The following is a 27805-nucleotide window of genomic DNA, read 5'->3' as shown; positions in this document are numbered from 1 at the left end:
TTTGATTACAAATATTTGCACTGTAAAAATAATAAACAAAAGAAATAGTATTTTTCAGTCCACCTCATACAAGTGCTGTAGTGCAATCTCTTTATCATGAAAGTGCAGTTTACAAATGTAGGGTTTTTTTGTTACATAACTGCACTCAAAAACAAAACAGAGTAAAACTTCAGAGCTTACAAGTCCACTCAATCCTACTTCTTGTTCAGCCAATCGCTAAAACAAACAAGTTTGTTTATATTTACAGGAGATAATGCTCTCTTCTCACTTTCTGGTGACGTAAATAAGAACAGGCATTTGTCTGTCACTTTTGTAGCCGGCATTGCAAGGTATTTACATGCCAGATATGCTAAACATTCATATGCCCCTTCATGCTTCGGCCACCATTCCAGAGGACATGCTTCCATGCTGATGACACTCATTAAAAAAATAATATATTAACTAAATTTGGGACTGAACTCCTTGGGGGAGAATTGTATGTCCCCTGTTCTGTTTTACCTGCATTCTGCCATATATTTCATGTTATAGCAGTCTCCAATGATGACCCAGCACATGTTGTTCATTTTAAGAACACTTTCACTGCAGATTTGATAAAACACAAAGAAGGTACCAATGTGAGATTTCTAAAGCTAGCTACAGCACTCAACCCAAGGTTTAAGAATCTGAAGGGCCTTCCAAAATCTCAGAGGGATGAGATAGGGAGCATGCTTTCAGAAGTCTTAAAAGAGCAACACTCTGATGCGGAAACTACAGAACCCAAACCACCAAAAAAGAAAATCAATCTTCTGCTGGGGGTATCTGACTCAGATGATGAAAATGAACATGCGTCGGTCCTCACTGCTTTGGATGGTTATCAAGCAGAACCCATCGTCAGCATGGACGCATGTCCTGTGGAATGGTAGTTGAAGCATGAAGGGACATATGAACCTTTAGCGCATCGGGCATGTAAATTTCTTGCGGCGCCGGCTACAACAATGCCGTGAGAAAGCCTGTTCTCACTTTCAGGTGACATTGTAAACAAGAGGTGGGCAGCGTTCTCCTGAAAACGTAAACAAACTTGTTTGTCTGAGTGATTGCCTGAACAAGAAGTAGGACTGAGTGGACTTGCAAGCTCTAAAATTTTACTTTGTTTTATTTTTGAATGCAAGTTTTTTGGTACATAATTCTATATTTGTAAATTCTGCTTTCATGATAAAGAGATTGCACTACAATACTTGTATTAGGTGAATTGAAAAATGCTATTTCTTTTGTTTTTTTACAGTGCAAATACTTGTAATCAAAAATAAATATAAAGTGAGTTCTGTACGCTTTGTATTCTGTGTTGTAATTGAAATCAATATATTTTAAAATGTAGAAAACATCAAAAAATTTAAATAAATGGTATTCTATTAATGTTTAACATTGTGATTAATCGAGATTATTTTTTTAATTGTGTGATTATTCGCAATTATTTTTAATAGCTTGACAGCCCTAAATGACTATATATCATAATTAATTATACTTAATTATATCTATTTTAATTAATGTATGTATAATTTGTTAAATTTTATTTATATATAGTACCTGTAGTAATATAAACTTTAAAAGCTTGATGATTTTAAATTTCCTGGCTTCTTTCATTAAAAATCCTTTAGAAATTTCTTTCATGTTTCTACGTCTGGTGAATAAGTTGTATAAATAAGCTATTAACTAATTCCCCATGTAATAATTATTCCAGCAGATATTGAAATATTAAGAAAATAAACATATTTGATCCTATAATATTGCCATGCCATTGTTCACCTTAAGATGACATCAGGCTATTTATAATAAGGAATGCTTATATTTTGAAATGTAAAATAGTTTCAGTTAAGGAGTAATAAATTTACAAAGCTTAATAGAAAGCATCAGGTTCCCTCACTTCTGAGCACTATAGCCCTAATCGAAAGCCCATTTCAGTCAATGGAAAAACTTTCATTAACATCAGTGGTCTTTGGATAAGACCTTATGGGACATAAATTATTTTCACTTTTATTTAAAACTCTTCTTAAAATATTTTATTGTTTTTGTTGTTCTAGCATCTAAAGCAGGGGTGGGAAAAATTGTTTTTGGCCTGAGGGCAGCATTGGGTTTCGTAAATTGTTTGGAGGGCCGGTTAGGGGATGGGGTCATGGCCCAGCCCCCACCTCCTGTCTGGTCCCCCCTCCGGGACTCCTGCCCCATCCACCCCCCTGCTCCTTGTCCCCTGACCGCCCCTGGACCCCTACCGCCCCATCCAACCCCTCCTCTCATTCCTGACAGCCCCTCCGGAACCCCTGCCCCATCCAACCACCCCTTCTCCCTGTCCCCTGACTGCCCCTGGAACCCCCTGCCCCTGACTGCCTCCCCAGGACCGCTGCCCCCATTCAACTTCCTGTTCTCCCCCCACCCCCGACCACTATCCACATCCTGGCCCCCTGACCACCACCCCGAACTCCCCTGTCCTCTATCCACCCCCCCCTGCTCCCTGCCCCCTTACGGTGCTACCTGGAGCACTGGTGGCTGATGGCGTTACAGCCGGGCAACGCTGCCATCACCATCACGCAGCTCAGAGCACCAGGTCAGGCCTGACTGTGCAGCTACGCTGCCCCAGGAGTTCACAGCCCCGCTGCCCAGAGCATTGTGCCGGCAGCGGAGCGAGCGAGCTGAGGCTCTGGGAGAGGGGGAACAGCAGGGGAGGGGCCGGGGCTAGCCTCCCGGGCCAGGAGCTCAGGAGCTGGGCAGGACGGTCCCGCATGCCGGATGTGGCCCACGGGTATGAGTTTGCCCATCTCTGATCTAAAAGATCCAAACAGGATGAAGGCTCTTTTGTGCTGTAAAATCTCTTAGAAAGGGGCAGTCCTTGTCCTGTAGGAATCTTATCATTTAAGAAATATCATTTTTAACCAGTAATTTTTACATCTGTTTTGAGAGCTTCACTTCTACGCCTGTCTGTAAAGCACTTGGCACGCTGTTAGTGCTCTACCATTAATAATACTTCTGGTTTGGCTATATTTTAATGTTTGTGTCAAAATCTTGTAAATAAAGCTTTTTTCCATGAACTTTGAATGGAAGTAAGATTGAAAATGTAAAATGAGTAATAAAATCAGTGCAGTGCACATTCAATATGCTGTATTGTTTCTGTATGTTGGGTAGTATGAGTATGTAGCGTTTGCTTTCAAAAGTGGTTAGTGTAAACCTCTGTTTTTCCATGTGGTTATAAGTACTTACTTTTTTTTAATCTTCCGAAGCTACCTGTTAAGCCTTGTCTAGGCTCGGTAATTGAACTGTTGCTGAAAATGGTTTTCTGCAGTGTTTGTCCCTGCATCAGTATGGAAAACAGTTTGTTAAATAGCATAGCACTTTAAATTCATACCCTACCATATTCCGGAATAACTTCCCCATGTAGACAAAACAATATACACAACCAGCTAGACTGCGACGAATAAAGCTAAGCAACTGGTAGCAATAGTGGAAAATTTTAGTAAGAAAAAAACAAAGATAGTTTTGGCCAGTCAGTAGCTACTTCAGAATAATATCCCATGTGGACACTTGTATTCCAGAATAAGGGTGTCTACATAGAGAGTTATTCCCACATAGCTATTGCAGACTAGTTTATTCCGCAATAGCTATTCCAGTCAATTTTGCCAGGTACACAAGCCCTAAATCTCAAGATGCTGTAGTTCCCACTTTGGCAGTGTTTATCACTGCCATAGAATATTTTATTGTCCCATCCTGACAGATTCAGTTAGCATGGCCACACACACCTAGCTTATACTGTTGAGATGGGTTCCAGGCATACCAGGAGTATTTGCATGATGATGACTTTCTCAGATGGCAGTTTCTATAGTGCGCCCCCCAACCCTTTTTTCTGTTTTAGTCCTGGGGATGATACACATCACTTGTTTATCCTTTTTCTGAGGGAAGGGGAAAAGCAATTTATCACCTGTTTGCTCTCCTGTCCATTTCTGTGTTGTAGAGCTCCTGTCACAAATTCCCTAGTCATGTGGGTTTTTGCCATAGGGAAGGGTCTTGTTTCTTTCCAGTTGTGTTCCCCTTGCTTTCTGTTCCCATTCTTGTTAAACAGTTAATGAAATAGGAGCTGTATATATATATTCCCACTTTATGTTTTACTCCAGGTATAAACCCATGGCTACTCTGCTCTTTCTTTAAAGAAGAAGAATTCAACACATCCTATAAAACAAAACCTAGGATAAAAAATTCCAGTAGAACAGTGGTTCTCACACTGTGGGTCGGGACCCCAAAGTGGGTCGCAATCTCGTTTTAATGGGGTCTCTAGGGCTGGTTTTAGACTTGCTGGGGGCCGAAGCCAAAGTCCAAATTCCACTGCCTGGGGCCGAAGCCAAATCCCGAGGGCTTCAGCCCTGGGTGGCAGGGCTCAGGTTACAGGTCCCCCGCCTGGGGCTGAAGCTCTTGAGCTTTGGCTTTGACCCCCCACCCCGGCCCATCTTCCCCCGGGGTCGTGTAGTAATTTTTGTTGTCGGAAGGAGGTTGCGGTGCAATTAACTTTGAGAACCCCTGCAGTAGAACCATAAAAAGTAGCAGAGCTTGGTGCCTCCTTCATTTATAGAGTTTTATATAAGCAATGGCTTGTAAAGGGAGCAGTGACAGAACACAGAGGATTATGGGACCTGAACCTTCCATGCAACTTGAATAAATTGAAAATAATGTTTTGTGTTAAGCTGGCCTTAATAATTTAGTACTAGTGGTTGCTAATGTGTCCTTTGCCAGCAGTTTATATTCGTATCAGTGGGTTGCTGATTCTTGGGGTTCAGGGGTTAATTGGAACTTTTGAAGATCAGCTATAGTCACCAACAGGGGTACAGGATTCCGTATCTGACTTGTTATAGGTATCCGTTCTTGCCATGATTTTAAAATGTTAAGATCACAACATTTTCAGTATTGGTTCTGAAAAGTTAACACCTGTCCCAATGTGAACGTTAATAAAATCATCATGAATTTTGTTTGCTGGCTAGAGAAGAGCAGCATTATGACCAACTTTCTAGGTATGTTTTTAATAAAAAAGTAGTCTGATACTGTCATAGCAGCTTTCTCTGTTGAACTGTACATTTGGCAGGAAATTTATCAGATTTAAAAATTGTGGGAGCTCAGAATTACTTCACTAAAACAACTACTGGTAGTTTTGTGATTAGTTTCTTTCAGTTAGCAACTGGTAGTAAAAAGAGGAGGAGAAATACAAGAAGAAAGAAGGAAAAAAGAAGGAAAAATAATTCCCAAATTTTTGATGATGTATGTATCTTATTGAAACTGTTACTTTATTTATTTTATTCTTTCAGCTGTGTTAGAAGAACTTGTTAATACTGGACGACTAAAAGGCACGGTGGTTGGTGGGAGACAAGATAAGGCTGTGTTTGTTCCAGACATCTATGCCAGAACACAGAGCAACTGGGTGGACTCCTTTTTCAAGCAAAATGGTTACCTAGGTAACTGATCTTTATTCTTTATGAATAAAAGGTCTTTTTGGAAATTGATCTAGGTAACTAAAAGAGCCAAGTGAATCCAGTATGTGAGACTGAGGCTTATAAGAATAATTGAAGTGCTACTACTGTAGTTGATATTTCTTTGGTAAAGGCTTGTTACTGCCTTCCAAAATACATGCATACAGTATATAACTGCATAATTGCTGTGCCTAAATTTGCAAGCTGTGTTTGTACTTGCCCACTTAAAAAGCACAGCTGGGCTAAAGTTCTGCATATTACTTTAATGATGAGAGAACAGTTTGAATGTTTTAAATGCCAACGAATACATTTACAGGGTATCTTTATTTATCAGGAGGATAGTTTAACACTTATTCTGTTACTTTATATGTATCATTCTGAAAACATATGTGTAGCATAGTGTACTGGGCCCTTTAAGAGCAGATGTCATAAGCCTGACTGATGGTGGGGACTTGGAGCTAGACCAACAAAGGTAATTAGGTGCCTAGCTGCTTCTTCAGGTGCCTATGTCCAACATTTAGGCACGACTGCTCAGCTGAGGCCTAACTTGGTGCCTAAGTTTACATCAGCATGTGCAAAGACACCTAAGCACTGATGTTACTCTATAGCTAATGAGCTGCTCAGAGCCCCAGCTTACCAACCCCCCTCACTTTCAACGCCTCATCTGCAGAGCCCTCTCTAGTAGGCACTCTCAGCAGGGCTACTTGTTCCGATGCTGCACAAAAGACATGCCCAGTATTCTCATGGTTAGAGCACTCACCTGGGATGTGGGGGACCCAAGTTTGAATCTCTGCCTGATTTGGAGCAGAGACTGAATTCATGTTTCCCAGCTCCCAAGGGAGTGCCCTAACTTGGTCTATTGGCTGTAATGAGGTGGATGCATTCTGAATTTCACTACTGGCTAGCTTAGGTGGCTTCCTGCTCAGCTTCCTGTCTTCTGAGGATGCCTTTCATAGGTGCCTAGCTCTCCCCATTCATTGTACAGGTGGGTGCCAAACTTGGGCTGGCAGGACTTTGGAGTTCTAAAAGATGTGCTCTAGGAATTATTTTGGGAAAATTCTATGGACGGTGTTGTGCAGGAGGTCAGACTAGATTATCACAATGGTCCCCTCTGTCCTTGGAATCTGAATATCTTCCTAGTTCCTATTTCTTATCTGAAGTCCTAATCCTCTATGACATCACAATGGATTGCTCTGGAGATGCATATAATTTCACAGAGGATTATGAATTCTGGTAAGGGATAAACTGAAAATGTGAATGAACTTTTAAAAAAAGAAACACTCTCTTTTCATGCAAGTGTCAGCGTTCGAAAAATCCATTCAGTGCATTGCCTATGTAGGGGTGGGCAAACTTTTTGGCCCAAGGACCACATCTGGGTGGGGAAATTGCATGCAGGGCCATGAATGTAGGGTTGGGGCAGGTGGTTGGGTTGCGGGAGTGAGTGCTAGGTGTACAAGGGGGCTCAGGGCAGGGGATTGGGATGCAGGGATGGGTGCAGAGTACAGGAGGGGGCTCAGGGCAGGGGGTTGGGGTGCAGGAGGGGTTCGGGGTTTGGGCTCCGGCCTGGCACCACTTACCTTGAGTAGCTCCGGGGTGGCAGCGGCGCACAGCGGGGCTAAGACAAGCTCCCTGCGTGCCCTGGCCCCACGCTGCACCTGGAAGCAGCTGGCACCACGTCCCTGAGGCCCCTGGGGGGGGAGAGGGTGGGGAGGAGGGAGCAGAGGGATCTGTGCGCTGCCCTTGCCTGCAGGCACCGCCCCCCGCAGCTCCCATTGTCCGGGAACAGGGAACGGCGGACAGTGGGAGCTTCAGGGGAGGTACCCGCAGGCAAGGGCAGAGCACGGAACCCTCTTCCGGCCCCCCGCCCCTCTCCAGGAGCCGCAGGGACATGGTGTTGGCCGCTTCAGTGAGCGGCGTGAGGCCAGGACAGGCAAGGAGCATGCCTTAGCCCCGCGGCGCCATGGGGGTGACAGTCTCGCGGGCTGGATCCAAAGCCCTGATAGGCTGGATCCGGCCCGCAGGCCGTAGTTTCCCCACTCCGGCCTATGGTGAATAAACAGGAAGCTTTCCTATGTGCGTGCCATAACTTTTTTAGAATCTAAGCTTACATTAAAAAAACCTCCATATGACCTTCCAAATGTGGATCAAGTGTTAACCAACGCATCTAGGTCTGCAGAAGGATCACCCCAATGCCTCTGCTGCAGCTTGAAAAAGAAGCTGCAGAATGAAAACTGACCAGCTTTTATTCCTTTAAATTGAATGAGTTGTGGCAGCATGGGTATTTTTCACCCTGGCAGAGTAGACTTAGCCTGTGTGCTACTTATGTTTAGGTTAAATTTCTCAGATCCTCTCCTTGCATGTAAAAAGTAAGGTTTGAAATTGTATTACTGGGGTTCATGGGCATGCAATCATTGGGATGGTTTCTAAATACAATGGTTTTTTTTCATGAGGCACCGTTGTCTCCAAGTGTTTTAGTATCGTCCCTGTGTGTGTATCTGTTCTTGGAAATGTTGATTTCTTGAAGGCCCAATGAATGGCTAAAACTTAACAAACTTTTTACAATTTTACAGAATTTGATGCATTGTCCAGACTTGGCATCCCAGACCCAGTGAACTACATAAAGAAAAGATACAAGTCCACAAAGCTCTTATTTCTGAAAGCAGCCTGTGTTGGTCAGGAAATTGTGGATCAGGTGGAGGCTTCAGTAGATGAAGCCATCAGCTCTGGAACATGGGTGGATATAGCGGTATGCTCTTTTTTTCAGTGGGATGTATTTCTTCCCTTTTTTGTTAGATGTCATCCAATAATGTTACTTTTAAAGCAGAATTTTCAATTTACTTAGCTCTAATAACCAGTGAAACAAACGACTGCTGCTTCACCACCTTAAACTTGCCTGAAGCTCAGTCAGGCTTTGTTGATTGACTTCTAAGGCAAACTCATTCTTTGTACAGAATCATTGCTCCAGTATTGTGTTAGGGAACATTTTACTTCTGGAAGTGCCGTTTGTGAGATGAGAATTTTAAAACAGACTGTCTGTTATACTTTTCACCAAAATAGGGGGATGTTAGAATTTAGCTAGAACACAAGGTCTAATTTTAACAGTAATATGCTGCCTTATTTTCTGTCCTCATCTATTGGGATGCACTTTTAAGTTGCCGTCTTCCAGTACAGAGGCAGCTGTATATCATTGCTGGATGGAATTAATTAGTGTTCCTAAACCATTTTGGGATCTTTCATGATTAAAGATCCATTTAAAATATAAGGACACATCTAGCTCAGATGTAGCACAGTATATTTTAAACAGTTACCATATATTGTAGGTCCTCTTAATACATGTAAAAGTGGCCTTTTCTTTATAATGTGCAGTATATATAAATGATTTTGTTTTTTAATCTTAGACTCTTCTGCCCAGTTCATTATCCATAGAAGATTCTGGAATTTTGCTTCAGCAAGTGATGAGATCTTTCAACAAACATTTGTCAACTATAATCTTCAGTGATACTATTGTAGTCAGTGAGAAATTTATAAACAGTTGTACTGATCTGTTCAGGGAGTTGATGCACCACAAAGCCGAAAAGGTATGTTGTCATGTATATCTGGATGTGTGTATATGTGTTTCTGTTTTTAACCATATTTGAATTTAATAGTCTGCAATTTTTTATCCTTTATATTTCTTGTAATTTAGGTCTGAAAACTTACTCATGTAAAAATGGCGTCATCTGATTCCATGTGTGTGTCATTGTCTTTCAAAGCAAATCTTGTTTAAAGTAAAAATGTTTTCTCCAATGCTATCTCTCAAGCTTCAGATCTGAGTGTGTTTTTTCTATCTAACATATCATCACCAGTATAAAGAATTTAATTAAGTTCTGTTGATGTTGTCAGTAAAGCATCTGGCTAATTTTGAGATCTGAAGTAATGACACAAGGAAAATTTATTTAGGACCACGTTCTGTTGTTGGATGCATTTGTGCAGCTCTCCCTGAAGTCCTAAGTGGTAAATTAAGGGGATATGATTAAGAATACATGCTGGAGGAAATCTCAGAAACTGAAGGTGCCATTTTTACATAGTCAGTTTTTTGATCTTGACCACATAATGTTCGTAAAGCACTAGATAATTTTATATTTATCATTCATTATTGAACGTTTCATAAGGGTGAGTGGAAATATCTGTTACTCGACCTGATTTAAAGATTCTATCAGATCAATCCATGAACATCAAAGTTGCACAGCTGCACTGTACATCTCAGCATGTTTTACAGCCTCAGTCTTATTCTGATATCACCTACATCCAAAGTAAATGAGAACTTCATTGAAATCGCTGGCATAAAACTGGTATGTGTGGGATCAGGCCTTATTTTAGTTATTGTTGAAATTTGTGATTTATAAATAAAGAAAAATGACCACTTCCTATGTTTAGAAATTCAAGTGTGTCCTTATTAATAAGTTGAGGAAATACAAGAAGAACCTGAAAACTATGTTTATATTTTCAAAATGTTTCAGGGTCAGTAATTGACTTGTTTTTACTACAACAAAGTTGAGATATACTTCCATGCACACTTAACATATCAGATTATTATTATGATTCCTAGCAGAACTAGGAATCTAGGTAAGATCAGGGAAATCAAAAGGTGTTGATCAAGGATGCTTTATTGAATGATTTGTCTGGGAGATTTCTAAGTATCTCATGCAATGTAAAGAGATAATTTTAAGTAGGGCTGTCGAGCAATTACAAAAATTAATCGCGCGATTAATCGTGCAATTAAATAATAGAATACCATTTAAATATTTTTGGATGTTTTCTACATTTTCACATATATTGATTTCAATTACAACACAGAATACAAAGTGTACAGTTCTCACTTTATATTTATTTTTGATTACAAATATGTGCACTGTAAAAAAAAAAAAAAAAAAAGAAATATTATTTTTTCAATTCACCTAATTCAGGTACTGTAGTGCAATCTCTTTATCATGAAAGTTGAACTTACAAATGTAGAATTATGTACAAAAAAACCTGCTTTTAAAAATCAGGCCTACTTCTTGTTCAGCCAATCGCTCTGACAAGTTTGTTTACATTTGCAGAAGATAATGCTGCGCTCTTCTTGTTTATAGTGTCACCTGAAAGTGAGAACAGGCATTTGCATGGCACTGTTGTAGCCAGCATTGCAAAATATTTACATGACAGATGCGCTAAAGATTCATATGTCCCCTGATGCTTCAACCACCATTCCAGGGGACATGCGTCCATGCTGGTGACAGGTTCTGCTCAATAACGATCCAAAGCAGTGCAGATGCCACCAGATTCTTAAATCTTGGGTCGAGTACTGTAGCTATCTTTAGAAATTTCACATTGGTATCTTCTTTGCATTTTGTCAAATTTCAAGTGAAGGGGTTCTTAAAACAAACGTGTTGGGTCGTCATCTGAGACTGCTATAACATGAAATATACAGCAGAATGCGGGTGAAACAGAGCAGGAGACATACAATTCTTCCTCAAGGAGTTCAGTCTCAAATTTAATTAACGCATTATTTCTTTAACGAGAAATGTCATGTGTTTTTTAACATGGTGTGAAGATGTGATGAGGAACCGGCCTCGCCTGTTAGGCAGATATAAAAAGCTCAGGAACAGCCTAAACTCATATTTGAGGCATTGTTTATCTAAGATACTCATGTGCACTATTAACTTAAATTCAGTAAAATGCACACACAAACCTCTGGTGACTGGGACCCCGTGAACACCAGATTCTTTGGAGAATTATGTTTTGGAAGATAATGTTGGTAATAGAATTGGGTTACAAAATTCAGTGTTGTAATTCTACCCAATCTATTTAAATAATTGCTGGTGACATACTTAAACACTGTTTAGACTTCAGGATTTATTAAAATATTTGAGACATACACTGTCTTTAAGTTTCTTGATTGAATACATTACTGTAAAATTAATGTAATTTTTTACTGGATTTATTTTACAGTTCTGTTATTCATTGACTACCTTTGTCACATTAAGCTTGCAGGATAGGTTTGTTTGGTTTGGAGGAGGAAAATAAGTATCTTTTTCCTGTGCTGTATGTAGAACACATTCTGTGTTTAGGACAATATGTTTTAAAATGTCTATACTGCATGAATGGTGCTTTATTAGTCACATTCTGCATTTATATTTTGATATTAAATTAATTATCTTCATTCCAGGAAATGAAAAATAACCCTGTTAATTTAGTCACTGAAGAGGACCTGAAAGAGGCTTCTATTTTAGAAAATTCATCTGCTAACAAAAAAGACAGAAAGGATGAAAGAAGAAAGAAAGCAACAGGTAAGGTACTCGGAATTATTTTTATTTATATAAAAGAGGACCTGTCTGCCCTTGGCCATACTTATTTATAAAAGTACTCCCACCGGTTTCACCTAACCCCCTAGCTGACAATAGTTAGGCAAAAAGCAAGCAATGAAAAATCCCTACTCCCACTCACTATCCTCCTCTTTCGTCCTACTTTCCAAATGGCAGGGGAAATTGATGGGCTTTGCAGGGTACTCCAAAACTCATCAAATCCAAATCCTTTCAGATGAAGTTGGAGTGAGTTTTAAAGTCAGAGTCCTCTCCAAGCACAACTTGGTAACCTCCTCTCTATTATGCTGCCAGATTATAATTATTTGAAGGTTCACAAGGTTGTTTTTTTTTTAATATGTTCTGAGCCAAATTCATACTGGGTCCAAGTATGCATAGCTCCATTTAGCAATAACATTTCTTACAATAGTTCTCAGTTTGTTCCAGAATGTAAATATATATAAAATCCTTCTGAACATTTACAGTTTTCAGTAATCACTGAAGAATTTTAATCAGGCTAAACATAATGCAATTAGTCTTAAAGACGTTAACAGGGTGATTCAGAAATTTGTTTCAGTCCCTCAGTGTTGTGTCCTATTACATGCTACAGAATCAAAACACTGATATATCTAGCTTAATTGGATATACAGTATAACCATATCTTTAAATAGAACATTAGTTTCTACTCTGAAGAGACCAGGACTGAGTTGGCATGGAAACCAAACTTATTCTCACCACAAGAGACAGCAGATTTTTCTAGGGCATAGTTGTTAAAGAGGAGTTTGAACTTTAATAGAACTGTCATAAATAGAATGACTTCCAGCCTTGCTGGTGTCTTACTCTTCATAAGCATAAACTGTGTGTGTGTGTGTGTGTGTGTGTGTGTGTGTGTGTGTCTCTTACTCTTCATAAGCATAAACTGTGTGTGTGTGTGTGTGTGTAAATATAGTCATATGCATACATACGTAATATATCTTGCACCCTGGCAAATCTGCTTTAGTGATGTGGTGTTTTCTTTTTGGCCATTATGTAGCATGCATCAAGATGACCCACATCACCACAGGTTCCAGATACCATTATTACATACACTGGAAATAATGACAGATACCACTTATCACCAGTTTAGATACTCTTAATGGTGGACAGTTTTATATGTGTGAAAGTCTAAAATATATCCACGGTGTGTCTTTGCATCAAAATTGAAAACAGACAATAAAATAACAGTAATGGTGGTTTTTTCATAGGTCCATTCTTTAAAAAAATAAAATAAAAAAAAAAGGTGGGGGGTGGCCTGAAAAATCTGCAGTGTTATAGTTCCTCTAACCAGGCTTTCATTGGATTTACAACTCATTCACTCTGTCTGTAAATTACAGCCTGTATGCTGTCTTGTTTGTGCTCTCCACAGATCAGATCTTGGTTGCACGTGTCAACAATATAAGCAACTTGTTTTGTGTGCTGACCCACAATGTGAAAGATAGGATGCAAATCATTAAAGAGCTTCTTTTAAAATAGCTTTTTATCATTTCTGCTTATTGTACTGTTAATTAAACAACCAATTCCTGCTCAATTTAATTCAGTCACAGTTCAAATAAACCTACAAAAAGCCTGTTTTTTTTTCCTAAGAAGTTACAGGATGCCAGGGCTTACCCAAATATAAGTTGTTCCTAACCTACAACTTAAGTATCACAGCTATCGCTATTATGGTCCCAGGAAATGACTGAGCAGCAGGGCTTGGGAATTCATATTAAATACATAGCCAGCAAATTGTACGGTACAAGCATTTGAATACTGCCTTTGTATGTTTTTCTTAAGCAGTAGTAGAATTAATCCATTGTTTAGCCACTTGAGAATGTAAAAAAAGGCCTAAAACTTTAAAGTTATTTCTTGTATGGAATGCAGTTATTACAGAGTGTAAAATTTTGCAAATGAAAGAAGCAGAAACAATGGCAGAAGAACTTACACGGTGGAAAAAGCATCTCAATTTTCAGTATGTTCCATCAGCAATTGGGTAAATGCTTATAGTGCAGGATTCTGTCCTGTAATGTAGAGTATTCATGTTAATGACATGTTAAATACAACTGCAAAAATTTTGTTCAGTAGTTCAATTGTTCATCAGCGCTGACCTGCATTAATAAAAAATCTTATTTTCAGCCATCAGGTTACTTTCCTTGTGTTTTGAGCAACGGTATCTGGTTTTGTTGTCTGTCGGGAACTATTATTTTACTAATGTTGTTTACATGATATATATAATTTGATATAAGGAGTAGTCACATTTTTATAAAGTTCAGTTTATTTTAGTAATGAAGTGACAACTAATAAAAGTTGTGAATCAGTATGTTTCTTTGTTTTCATGTTCTTTATTTAAATATCAAACTGTCACTAATCTGCAATATGTAATGTAGGTTCCATTCATGATAGGTTGATAAGATTATTTCACTGGTATCTTTAACAGATAGTTCAGCCTCATTTGTTACCATAACTATGAAAAACATCACATTAAGGGATAATGCTTCTCTATGTACTAAACACATAATTTGCCACCAGAGGGCAGTGGAAGTGTGAGAGGAGGTGGTGGTGGAAATGCCAGAGAGTTCAGGATTAAGAAAACCAAGAAGAAAGGAAGAAAGGATGCGGAGAGTGATGAGGAATCACAAGCAAGTAGCACAAGTTTGTAATTTTGTTTTAGCCAGTATCTACTTTATCTTCTGCTTTTGTAAGTCTTTGTGTTTCTCCCCATTATAGCTATCTACCCAGATAAAATAGCAAAAGATACTAGTTTGCTGATTAGGTTAAATTGTATAAATGAAAATGTATCTCAATATAAATTGTGGTATTGTGATATGCATTCATACTGAGCATTGTAAGCAATTCTTAAAGAAGTCAAAGTAAAGGGAATTAGAGCAGAATTTTTACTAAATTCAGAAAATATAGAAAATAACCTTGATTTCAAGATGCAGATCATACTTAGTCTTTAAATATCTGCTGAATAATGTATGATAAACCCAGCACTTCTTATCTAGTTCCAAGGTTTAACTAGCTTAAATGAGGAAATCCTAGTGATGACTAGAAATAACTGATCTTTTTTCCCTTGAAAAGGAAAACCTCCAGCCAAAAGTTTTAACTTTGATTCAGTGACCTGTAGTGGTTGCTATTGAAAAATGAGCACAGTTACAACACTTCTGTTCTTTTCTAAATGAAGGAGGAAACTTGCTGTGCTATAAATGTTGGTAAATTCTAGCTTTTTAAAGGTGACTGTTATAATTGAATGAAAGAATGTTATAAAAGAAGAACAGTCTCTCAGAAGTTTTATGGTTAAGCCTGCTAATTCCGGTTATATAAGTCTCTTGAATCCCTAACAGTAACTAAAAGCTCTTTCAATAGATTTGAGTAGTTCATATAGGATATGTTTATACTATAGCTGCTAGAATGCTTCTGTATCTGAGCCGCTACAGCACCATGCTGTAGACATCTCTTCATCAGCAAAAGGGGTTTTTCTATCAAAGGGATCGGCAACCTTTGGCCCGTGGCCCGCCAGGGTAAGCACCCTGGCGGGCTGGGCAGGTTTGTTTACCTGCCGCGTCCGCAGGTTTGGGCAATCGTGGCTCCCATTGGCCGCAGTTTGCCGCTCCAGGCCAATGGGGGCTGCAGGAAGCAGCACGGGCCGAGGGATGTGCTGGCCACCACTTCCCTGTTCTATCAATGTAGTTAATCCACCTCTCCAAGAGACAATAGGTTAATGGAAGAATTTTTCCCTCAACTTAGCTGCATCTACACAGGGGGTTAGATCGACCTAAATACGGACCTCAGGGTGTGAAATTTTCATAGCCCTGAGTGACATAGCTAGATCATTTTTAAATGTAGACCAGGCCATAGTGCAGAGGTGGCCAAACTGTGGCTCTTTTACCATTAAAGTGTGGCTCGCAAGCCACCTCCGTGCGCGCACCCCCACCCCCTCCACCTACCAGACTGGGGGAGAGGGGGCAGAGGGAGAAGCTCGGGACCACTGCCTTACAGTGGGGTGGTGATTTAGGAACTTCTGTCCAGCAGGGAAGGAGGGTCTTGGGGCTTCAGCCCTGCAGGCTGCACCTGCCAGGGCTCGGGGCTTGAGCAGGAGTGGGGCGGAAGCCCCGAGCCCCAACTCCTGGCAGGTGTGCTCCGGCTCTCGAATCTCTGAAGATTGTCGTATGCGGCTCGGAGGGCCAGTAACTTTGGCTACTCCTGCCATAGTGCGATAATTTTTCAAACTGCTCATCTAGTAGGTGAAATATTAGCAAGGTGGGGTTTTTTTAGGTATAAGCCTCCATCGTTTAGTTTAAAATCAATCATTGCAAATATTAATAAGTTGTCGTGCTGAGTTTAATAGCATTTGGTGAGTGCTGTTTGGGAAAACTTTATCTACTGAGCTCTTTTTCTGATGCTCAACTAGCTTGACTAACAATATAAATTCAAATTTAACCATTTCCTCACTTCCAAGTTCTTAAATAAATAGCTCCACCTCTTCCTGTTCATTCAACCGTGTCTTTTATTGTTTCATCACCTCTACCCCACTATTCTGTCAGTGTTGCCATTCTTGATGCCTCATTTATCTGTTTCTTCTTCAAGCAGGTCTGCATCTCTCTTTTCATGTGTAAGGTGCAGCATAATCCCTTTCCTACTCTGCTTCTCCATGTCATTATCTTGCACTCCTTTTAATCCCCTGAAAACTCATTTCTTCTGCAGTGTCCACAATAAATGTCATGCTAAGTTTAAAAAAAAAAAAAAAGGAAAAAAGAAAAATACAAAACCACCAAAACATGTTTAAGCATAAGCTTAAATACAATCCATGTGATTGTATTGCTATAAACCCATTCCCTCCCTAATGCTGCTTGTACTCATTCAATGTGTTTTGAAATGTAGGTGATAACCTGGCATAAAGGGTGCTCTGTCTTTTTATGTCTTGCTTTTGAATGCTATTATAAAAAAAAATAAAATCTCGGCACCAAGTAACAAATGTGAGAAAAATCTAAAACTGACATTTTTGCCTTTTGTGGATAATTTGTGAAATATACAGTAGAAGTTTTCAAGTCATCTGAACAGAAATATCAGACTTTTTATTTGTGAGAGAGCTGTAACTGCATCGGTGGCTTAACATTCACTGCTAATCCATTTCATGTTAGGGGTTAGAGCTACCTGACATTGCAATGTCCTGTGCCACATGGGTAGCTTTAACTAAAATCATCTCAATGTTCTGCCATTCAAATGTTGCTCGTGGTCATTACAGGTAGGAATAAGCATCTGGAGATTCCTTTCATGTCACGGGAAGAGATTCAAGATGTTTTAAGGAGCCATATAGAGGACTGCCCTGAAGAGCTTATTACAGAACTTGCCGAACATTTAATACGGTAAGTGCACTAATTCATCATGGTAAAATTGGGTGTTTAATGCTTCATTCTAAATGAATCTCCTCCTGCTTGCTTTGACTAGAAGAATAGTACTTTTTTTTCTGAGATTGAGAGAGAGAGAAGTCAGAATTGTAGTTCTTGCTACTTGATGTGGCTCAGTCTAATATTGCAAACCTCCTGGCATATCAGAAATCTGTGTTGATACGACATTCTAGGAAATGCTGCTTCTGTATGGCTGGTAGTTTGTATTAGGTCATCTGCCAGCCAGCATATTCTGTACTGTGAGAGTGACCTTAGAAAAACCCACACCATTTTAAGTGCATCTTAACTGTCTGATCTGACATCAGTTCAGTGACCATTTGGAACAGTATATAAATAGCATCCTCACTGGACATCTTATACGCTTTTCCCTCCCTCTTGTTTGGATTTAGGGACAAGTTTTACAGGCCTGTGAAATTGAAAACATCGACAAGGACTTAACTATATCATAACAAATTGTGCTGCCAAAAGTACCAGAAATACATGATATGTGTACATTTTAATAATCTATCATCACTTATGCACTATTATTTTTAGATACACTTTTATCGCATTCTGGAATGTACATCTGGAACAGGAGTGTAACAACCTTGTCATTAATAGTGAATGTATTTGGATAAACCCTACTTTTTTTTAATAATTTTAAGATCATCCTTTTTTTTTTTTTTCCTCCCTGTTCTGAGGTCCCTAACAAAGAGCTACCAGGAAGTGGTACGTTCAGTATTCGTGTCTTCAACCTCTTCTTCATCTGGAGCTAGCAGGAGGCGGACCATCAAGGATTTGCAGGAAGAGGTTTCAAACTTGTACAATAATATCCGATTATTTGAAAAGGGAACAAAGCATTTTACAGGTACAACAAATATTTCCTTAAAAAAAAAACATGAACACCTCAGTACTAGAAAGGTGATGACATTTGAATATATTAAGAAAAGAGCGACAAAATATTAAGGATGCAAACTATGCTGTCATTGAGTAGAATCTGTTTTAGCTAAAGCTAGTTTTATTTAAATGATGTAAATTCCAAGGAGGGAGAGGAATTACAGTGGTACAGTAAGGGTGTAAAATGTATCTGTGGGAAGTTTAGGATGAAACTAAGAACAGGGAAATTATGCTGAATATGAGGAAAAGTATCCTGATGACATTTGTTTGATTGTGGAATAGTCTCCTAACTGAAGTAGTAGAACCCTCATCACTTGAATCACTTAAAACATGGATGGACAAATCACTGGGCAATATACTGTAGTCAAGGCTTCTCAAATTTCTTCACATTATGGACAACATCTTAATTTAGAGGGTCTCCCCTGCCATTCACACTTGCATAGCATCACTGTGGCAACTACAGTTCTTGCTTACATGTGAAAAGTAGCATTAGAGGAAAAATGAAATATTTCTAACTGTCTCTAAAGCAGTAAGTTGTCTGCCTTTTTGACATATATTAATCATATGGTCTCTTTTTGCCTTTCATTACATTTACCCCTAGAATCTGTTCCTCTTCATCCTGCATGTGTTTCTGTGCACCTCCTTCCTGCACTGTCTGTTTAGTTCCCTGAAGGTGCTGCCTCTTTGCCTAGTTCCTGGAACCCTGCTGTTTTAGTCCCTTTTCTCCTGCTCTCCAGGATATTTCTCTCTCTTGCGGTGGCTGGCAGCTCCAGTCTTATTTGTGGTTCAGGAGCTGTCCTTAGGCACCAGTTTCTTCTCCTCCTTATGTAGCTGCATCCCCTAGTAGTATCAGCTGCTCTGACTCCTCCGTTCCAGTTGCATTTTCAGGCCTCCAGGCTCTTGCTTGCAGTGAGGAACTTTGGACCCCTATAGAAGCAGCTGGAAACAAGAAGAGCTTGCACTACATGTCCAGCTACCTTTCTGTGAACCACCAGTAGTCCTTAGCCCACCGCATGGGAGCCACCGCTGTAGGGAAATCTGAACTGTCATGTGGGTGGATTAGACAACATAATAAGTTACTTTCTTACTCTGCTTTTACTTACAGAAATTATATCTTACAGATGAGACACAAACTAATCTTGCCAAACACATGCTGAAGACAGTTTGTACAGACATCACAAATCTTATTTTCAACTTTCTTGCTACCGATTTAATGATGGCATCAGAAGATTGTACTGCCATTACAAGTGAGGTATGTAGATACCACTTTTATTCCTCTTTAAGGCAGTTTCATTTTAATAATCACAGTATTAATGTTCTTTCCTAACTATTTGCAACAGCTTTTCAGTTATAAAGTACTGACATGAAGATAAGCCTGAAATTTATGTGTAAAACAATATTATGTTTTTTTCCCAACAGGTCAGGAAAAAGATTTTAGGTAAATTACCTGAAGAGACCAGAGGTCCTTTAACTAAGCTACATACTTCTCTGAATGGCAAGGTAAATTGCTCCAAACACTTCCAGAGTTCAGATTATCCATTCTACTAATGTAATGCTAATACCCAGCTGAGTTAAAGATTCGGATAGGTGATTACTGTTGCTGTGAAGGCTGCATACAAATATCCTCAATCCAGATTCTTGTAAATCAGTAAGAATAAGTCAGTCTTCATCCCATAAACATTTTTAAGGGACTGGGGGACAATCTCAATTTATAATGTTGGCAGTAGAGATTAAAATGCAGTTTCTTAAACTTTATTTAGAACACTCGATATTTCATGTATCCTCCCCCTAAAATTCTTGAGCCCTCACCTCTGTAGGCATTTAGCCATCATAATCATTAAATTGTGGACTATAGCAGCTGTAAAACAAAACTGGAAAGAACCAGTTACTGCCTAATGTACAAAAAAGGCTTATCGTATTTTTCTTAAGAAAAGTAGATACCGTGTATACTCATTCATAAGCCGAATATTTTTGGTAAAAAAGGTGACGCATCAGAGCGGGGGTCGGCTTATAAATGGGTCTACACCAAAATTTGATGATTTTAAACTCTATGGAATCATTGACTTGAATATCTAATACATTGTCATTTTGTTTCCCTGGAGTGTCTGCAGGCATGGAGCTCCTCAGCTCCCTGTGGCGTGGTTCGCCATTCCCAGCCAATGCGAGCTGCGGGAAGTGGCACCACTTCCCAAGCTCCCATTGGCTGAGAACGGTGAACCACGGCCACGGGGAGCTCAGGGGCTCCATGTCTGCAGACGCTCCAAGTAAACAAAACGTCCCGACCCGCCAGCGGCTTACCCTGACGCCCGGGAGCCAAAGTTTGCCAACTCATTTATTGATGTCAATGCTGCAGCCTTTTAAAGTTGCAAAGGCTTTGTTTAGTGGACTAGATTGGCTTGAAAGGAACACTAAAAGAGCAGTGCTGCAGATCTGCATGACATTTGACCCATGCATTTCACAAAATGCTATGCCTTACAAGCCAATCAGAAAAATGCAATGAACGATAGTACTATAGCACTGGTGTCAGTCCATTACTGTGTAATTTGATCTTTTCATGCATTTCTACCATTGGACCTCATAACTCTTGAGCCAATATGAAAATATAACGTGCAGAATCGATGGAATCGCTAATAAAATTGAAATAGCCTGTTATCCCCACAGACATGCCAATCTACAGGTCTGCTTTGAAATAAACAAAGAATAATAATAATTTGACAGTGATAAAGCAGGTGACATGCCTATATAAAGTCCTACAAAATCTATAACTACAATAATAATAATAATCTATTTTCATACTAGTATTTAAAATGAACAAGGTTGAAATCAAAAGAAAAAGGTCTGCTTATCACGTAGCGTTCAAACTTAAAGTTGTTGAATATGCAGAAGCAAACAATAATTGCGCAGCTACTCGTGAATTCTGTATCAATGAGAAGCAAGTAAAAGAATGGTGAAAAAATAAAACATTAAAAGACATGCCAAGAAGCAAGAAAAATGTCGAACGAGCTACGCTTCATTTCCTGAGCTGGAGAAAGATCTGAATAATTGGGTTGTTGAATGTCAACAAAATGGGTACATTGTCACTAGAACTGGAATTTGTCTGCGTGCTCTGCAAATGTTGACAGACGACAAATACAAGTCAGTAAAGCTGTCAATGTTTGTCGCATCAGTGGGTTGCTGTACTCAGTTCATGAACCGTCATGGTATCTGTCTTTGTCAGTGAACAAAGATAGCACAAAAGCTGCCGAGAGATCTAGAAGAAAAAATCGAATCTTTCCAAAGGTTTATTATAAAATATCGAAAGGAATATGCATTTGAACCGTCACAAATAGGAAATATGGACGAAACACCAATGATGTTTGATCTCCCGAGCAACAGAACGGTAACCGGTATTGATGAAAAAACAGTTTTAATTAAAACCACTGGCCATGAAAAAATCCATTTTACGGTGGTTTTATCGTGTTTGGCAAATGGATCAAAGCTCCCTCCTGTTACTTTCAAAAGAAAAACCTTGCCTAAAAACATGAAATTTCCTGCTGGTGTCATCGTACGTCTACACGAAAAGGGATGGATGGATGGATGAAAGTGAGACTATTGAATGGCTAGAAAAAGTGTGGAATAAGAGACCAGGAGCACTTTCAAGAAACCTGCTATTCTCGTTTGGGACATGATCAGGACACACACAAGACGGATGAGGTGAAAAATGTGGCCAAATATATGAAAACTACTTTGACTGTAATACCTGGAGGCTTAAATTCAGTTCTGCAACTGCTTGATATCTGCATGAACAAACCCTTTAAAGACAGGCTATGCAAAATGTGGTCTGAATGGATGTGCTTAGGCATGGCAAAGTTGACAAAAGGCGGGAATCTTATGAAGCCTGAAATCAACCTGGTCACCCAGTGGATCAAGGGTGTCCATTCCCTCGGAAATGATAGAAAAATCATTTAGGAAATCCTGTTTCAGCAATGCACTCGATGGGTCAGAAGATGCCATATTTGATGATGACACAACAGAAGCTGATGATCAGAAGGAATCTGAAACTGAAGACGACACTGCTGACATCTACGATGACAATGCAGGTGCAGCTGTGACTGAAGCCGAGTTTAATGAACTGTTTGGTGAATCAGAGACTGATTCAGACTTTGAAGGATTTTAAGACTTTTTAAAGTCTCATATTGTTCTAAGTTACTTGTTTTAAATATCCATTTACTGATTTTAAATATTGAGTGTAATTTTGAAGGTAAATACATATTTGTTGAGTTATTATAACAACAGGTTTTTTGTTAGATTACATTAAAATAATTCTAGCAAAATTTTGAGTGTTTTTTGTGATGCCAGCTTTTAAAATGTAGCAGGGGTTGGCAAACTTTGGCTCCCGGCCCATGAGGGTAAGCCGCTGGCAGGTCGGGACATTTTGTTTACCTGGAGCGTTCACAGCAGGGAAGTGGCCCCGCAGCTCCTATTGTCTGTGAACGGCAAACCGCGGACACTGGGAGCTGAGGGGCTCCATGCCTCTGAACGCTCCAGGTAAACAAAAAGTCCAGGCCCTCTAGAGACTTACCCTAACGGGCCAGGAGCCAAAGTTTGCCACCCCCCGAAACATAGGGTCGGCTTATGAAAGGGTCTTACAGTTTTTGCTATTTTTACCTAACTATCTTGGGGGTCAGCTTATAAACAAATGGGCTAGTGAACAAGTATATACGGTAATATTGCGATACCTTCTAGAAGACAATACATTATATGCTTTTTTCCAAAATGTATTAGTATTAGAAATGGATTGCATTCAGTTACTTAATTTTATATCCTTTATTATTTAAATATATAAACTTTTAAAGGTTTAGTGATGTATCATTTTAAACAGAATCCTTTCCCCCATCTTACATTGTTTATTATTTTACATCTCTATGATCTGAATGCTATCATTTTGAACAGGGAAAAACGATGTGCTGTAAACTAGGTTTTTTAGCCACTAGCACAAATTAAGTGTCTATGGTCTAATTTTTTTTATAGAGTTTAGAAGACTTTCTTTTGTGCCTTGATTCTTCAGCAGATGCTTGTGATATTATGGTGAAAAAAGGGGACAAAAAGAAGGAAAGGTAACTTTTTAAAATTACATTTATTACCTTAAAGAAATTGTGCAATGTGGGAAATATAGCACTATTTCTGCACACATTTTAGATAATTAACTTGGTAGCAGTGGAACATGTAGGTAGATAAAGGGTGGAGGGGGTGATAAATTCGGGGGTCTTCTTTTTAGACAAAGTTTAGGCATCTTTCCAAACATCAGATATTTAATTTGCAGATAGCGTACCAAGTTTGAAGCTAATTTTTCTGATAGTGGAGATGGCTGCTTTATTTCATTTTTTACAGAGATGTCATTTTAAAAGTTCAGGATGGCATTTTTCAAAAGCTCAGAATGGCACTTTTGAAAATGCCTCCCATTAATATTAAGAATCAGTCTGTTGGGAGGAAAAAAGTTAATATCCATCAAATCTAAATACGTATTATAAATTCCAACCTGATAAAGAACAAAATAAAAAAAATGTTTTCTCTATGCACTTTTTGTTTTCTTAGGCAAATTCTGTTTCAGCATAGACAGGCTCTGATTGAACAACTGAAAGTCACAGAAGATCCAGCTCTTGTTTTACACCTGACATCGATCCTGTTATTTCAGTTTTCAACACAGTGCATGCTTCATGCACCAGGAAGATGCGTACCACAAATCATTTCTTTCCTAACTACTAAGATCCCAGAGGTATTCTGCTTATGAAATAGCATCCTGTAGTGTCTGACTGGTTTAAGGAAAACATGGGACTGTCCAGCACTGAATAATTTTAGGTATAGAATATCAAGGTATAGAATCTATAGGCATAGAATATAAAACATATAAATATATAGATATAAAATATCTATAGGTATAGAATATAAAACGTCTCTATTTTATCTGTCTCAGCCTGTTTGTTGGCATTAGCACTCTAGCACTTCCATGTGGCTTCATCTGTCACATGTCATCTGTAAATTACAGTGATCTGTGAGGATGATTCAGAGCTATGAGTTGTCTCGATTTCCAACCCTTGATTGTAGTTTAAAGGTTGTCATTTCACTGAGTTGTTAATGGAATGGTTCCATGGGATCAACAACATAAATGTTCACCAGAGTCTACAGCAGGGGTGGGCAAACTTTTTGGCACAAGGGCCACATCTGGGTATGGAAATTGTATGGTGGGCCAAGAATGCTCATGAAACTGGGGGTTGGGTGCGGAAGGGGGTGAGGGCTTTGACAGGGGTTGCAGGCTTTGGGGTGTAGGAGGGTGGGACTGAAGGGTTCGGAGGGCGGGAGGGGGCCAGGGCTGGGGCAGGGTTGGGGCACAGAAGGGGGTCTGAGTGCAGGCTGTGGGCGGTGCTTACCTCAAGCACCTCCCAGAAGTAGCAGCATATCCCCCCTTCTGGCCCCTATGCAGAGGCACAGCCAAGCAGCTCTGCATGCTGCCCCATCCGCAGGCGCCACCCCTGCAGCTCCCATTTGCTCCGTTGGCGGGCCAGTGAGAGCTGCGGGGGAGATACTTGGGGCAGGGGCAGCGTGCGGAGCCCCTGGCAGCCCCTACACCTAGGAACTAGAGGGGGGACATGCCATTGTTTTTGGGAGCTGCACGGAGCAAGCCCCCGACCCTGCTCCCCAGCAGGAGCTTGAGGGCCAGATGAAAACATCTGAAGGGCCGAATGCGGGCCCCGGGCCATAGTTTGCCCACCCTGGTCTACAGGTATCTGCAACTTTATTGGATTCACCTTCCAAGGGTGGACCATTGAACAGGTCCTCATTCTCTAACCATTACCTCTCCCCAGTGAAGTGAGAATAAATCCTGATTTATTTCAATTCAATTTTAAAGAAAATCCAAGGTGCACCCAAAAATGTGCTTCAAACTGCTGTTAATCAGGGCATAGCACTCCCTCCTCCAGTGGCTAAGCATGCTGTTTCTGTAGTGTAGATGCCTGTTCATTATTACAGACATTTATTTTTGATATGCCTTAAAATATTCATGTGACAATTTAGATTGTAAAATGTCTTGATGGAAAAATATTTGCTGACTTTAATCTCACAAAGTCAGCTGTGCTCCTTTAAATAACCTTAACCCATTTCTTTAATTTTTCCCCCCACCTCAGGATCAACATTCTCTTCTGGTCAAATATCAGGGATTAGTGGTGAAACAGTTGATCAGTCAGAATTATAAGATTGGACAAGGGGATGATGACACAGTGGATGATAACCTAGGGGAGAAAGAATGTCCAGACACTATTCGAAAAGAACTCCAAGAAATCACCGCCTCTCTCAAAGATCTTGTTCTGAGACCCAGAAAATCTTCTGTAACAGAGGAGTGAAGGTCTAATTAAATTTTAAATCCAGCGAACAGTCAGAATATTTTTTTCTGAAAGGAGAAAGAAGTTCACTGTGTTGGGGTGTGAAGAATGGTTGAGATAGTCTTGGCTTCTGAAATTTTGCGTATAGAATTGAAGCCTGAGGGATAACAGGCAGTGGTGGATCTGAATTTTGATTTACATTCTTTTAAAATATATATATATTTTATATGCATGCATTGTTACATAAGACATTAATAGCAACACGTAAATTGGCTATGTAATTAAAATTCTAAGATGGAGCCTTTTATGTAGTATTTCAGGAAATATTTACTCTTTCAAATGGTTAAGAATTCTTATACATATATCCATAAGTTTATAATTTGCTTTTCAGATGTGAATTTCCCCTGTGCCCCTTTTTTTTTTTACCTGTTTAGTAATTATCAAAATGTAAACGTTTCTCTGGATTCCACAGCTACATTTTAAAATTAAGGTTATAGGTATGTAATAGCGTGGAATAAGAGGTCATCTTTACTTTTTTTTATCTCATGAATTGGAACTTTTTCAGGAGTGCATATTAAGCAGTGCAGAGGTTAATAATAAAGTGGTCAGGCACACCTGCACAAAATAATAAAAATATCTGATCAGTTCAAATAAGGTTATTAACCAAAGAGGTTATGGTGCTGAATTAAGGATGGATTTCTAGATTTTTTTTCAATGAATTCCAGTGAATTTTGCACACACTATTATTTTTCATTTCATGTCCCTTAACTAATGATTTGTCATAAAACTGCAAGTGACCTATATTGGGATTTTGTTTTGTTTTTTTTGAGGGGGTGAGGTGGGGGACTTCTGTAATTAGCATACAAGTTAGCTTGTTCATTTAACTGACTGGCACTCTTATTACAACACAGTTTCAGATACGATTCCTAGAGAGGTTTCTTAAGGGGCAAACATCCATTATATATGCCATTTTTATTTGAGAGAGTTTGGTTCAGAATTTTGTTCACTTTACAGTATGTTTCTTAAAAGAAATTCTGAAAATGTTAACCATTTTGGATATCAGCTACAGTGTTTTTTCTAGTGTTAACCTATTCCCAGAGGTATTTGATATTATTTAGCAATATTTTTGTCATGCCCATTGTAATTTACATCCTCATTTGTACATGGGGTGTATTATATGTCTTAGAGAAAATATGTGTAAAGTATACCAACTAGAATCCTTCCAATATTAGTTAATTACATAAATTTTGTATGTCAGTTGTATATTTTTTTTATTTGTTTTGGATCCCGTGCAATTTTAATTTATCATATCAGTTTCAGCTTGTTATCACTGAAGTATGCAATGATTATATGTACTTGTAACGTTACCTAGTTGCTTGCATAAAATCAAGTCTGAATAGTAAGGTAATAGACATTGCTGTCCAGTGAAAATAATAGTTGTTCTAAGTATTCTCTCACTCTTGCCAAAACTCTTTTGGCACTGAGAAAAACCTACTGTAGGGATGTTACCAAGTGGCATTGTCTGTTAAATTCCTGCAGGTCATGTGCAGTGGTGTACACTGAGTAGACGTCAACCAAAAATGTCCCCAAAACTGTGATTGCAACAAAAAAAAGGGGATGAGATTTGAACTTTTGTCTTACTGCATTTAGGCTTGTTTTTAGAATGGAGTTTAAAAAACAGAATCACTTATATAAAATCACTAAATTACTGTACTAAATTCAATAATATCTTTACAAAACAGCAGTGATCCTGTACAAAAGAGCAGCTCCACTCTCTGCCCTCCAGACTTAGAGGCAGAGGCAGTTGTGTCCATCATCCTAGCTGGAAGCCCCTATACAACCATGTCACCTGAAAAGAAGGGCCAGAGAAAAGCAAAAGAGGAAAATATTCTGACTGCTTTAACTTTGTTTAAAAAAAACATGGTTTGCATACAATAAACGTACTTAGACTCTTGTTATTGAATCAAAATAGTTCTAATTTTCCTATATTAAATGTACACACTTTTAAATGGCATTGATGATTTTGTAAATAATACTGTACAATCTGATATCTTTATGCAAATATAATTATTTTAATAAAGTTAATGGTTAAGTGGATAAAATAGTTTCTGCTGTTGACTTAACCGCTGATATATTGATTGGATTTGCACTTGTTGCTTAAACTGCAGTTGTTAATGTGCTCCATTTGATTTGTTATACTTGCAATTTTGAGTGCTTCTCTTTTGCTTAATACTGTTGTAAGACATAATAATAATGAACTTGTTATAAGTCTCCTACATAATGCAACAGATTTTTTAAATTATAGGCCACATGATGAGAGTAATAAAACATTATTTAAAAAGGATAGGAAAGAA

The 27805-nt window shown here is 39.0% G+C and overlaps 1 protein-coding gene across 1 annotated transcript in view; it reads left to right on the top strand.

The window, feature by feature from the left end:
• UFL1 (UFM1 specific ligase 1) overlaps positions 1-27361 on the top strand; it is a 45157-nt gene extending 17796 nt beyond the window's left edge. Inside the window, exons 8-19 of the mRNA XM_034766014.1 lie at positions 5316-5462; positions 8048-8223; positions 8876-9055; positions 11665-11785; positions 14342-14464; positions 17058-17178; positions 17901-18067; positions 19218-19348; positions 19516-19596; positions 23107-23192; positions 23671-23851; positions 25257-27361. Of these exons, the coding sequence (XP_034621905.1) occupies positions 5316-5462; positions 8048-8223; positions 8876-9055; positions 11665-11785; positions 14342-14464; positions 17058-17178; positions 17901-18067; positions 19218-19348; positions 19516-19596; positions 23107-23192; positions 23671-23851; positions 25257-25472 (1730 nt within the window). The 3' untranslated portion in view covers positions 25473-27361. The remainder of the gene's footprint in view (positions 1-5315; positions 5463-8047; positions 8224-8875; positions 9056-11664; positions 11786-14341; positions 14465-17057; positions 17179-17900; positions 18068-19217; positions 19349-19515; positions 19597-23106; positions 23193-23670; positions 23852-25256) is intronic.
• Positions 27362-27805: the final 444 nt, after the last annotated feature.

The sequence above is a fragment of the Trachemys scripta genome, chromosome 3 (assembly GCF_013100865.1).
Source record: "Trachemys scripta elegans isolate TJP31775 chromosome 3, CAS_Tse_1.0, whole genome shotgun sequence".
Lineage (NCBI taxonomy): Eukaryota > Metazoa > Chordata > Testudines > Emydidae > Trachemys > Trachemys scripta.
Note: the sequence above shows the minus strand (reverse complement) of the source record. Positions and strands in the feature narration are given on the sequence as shown.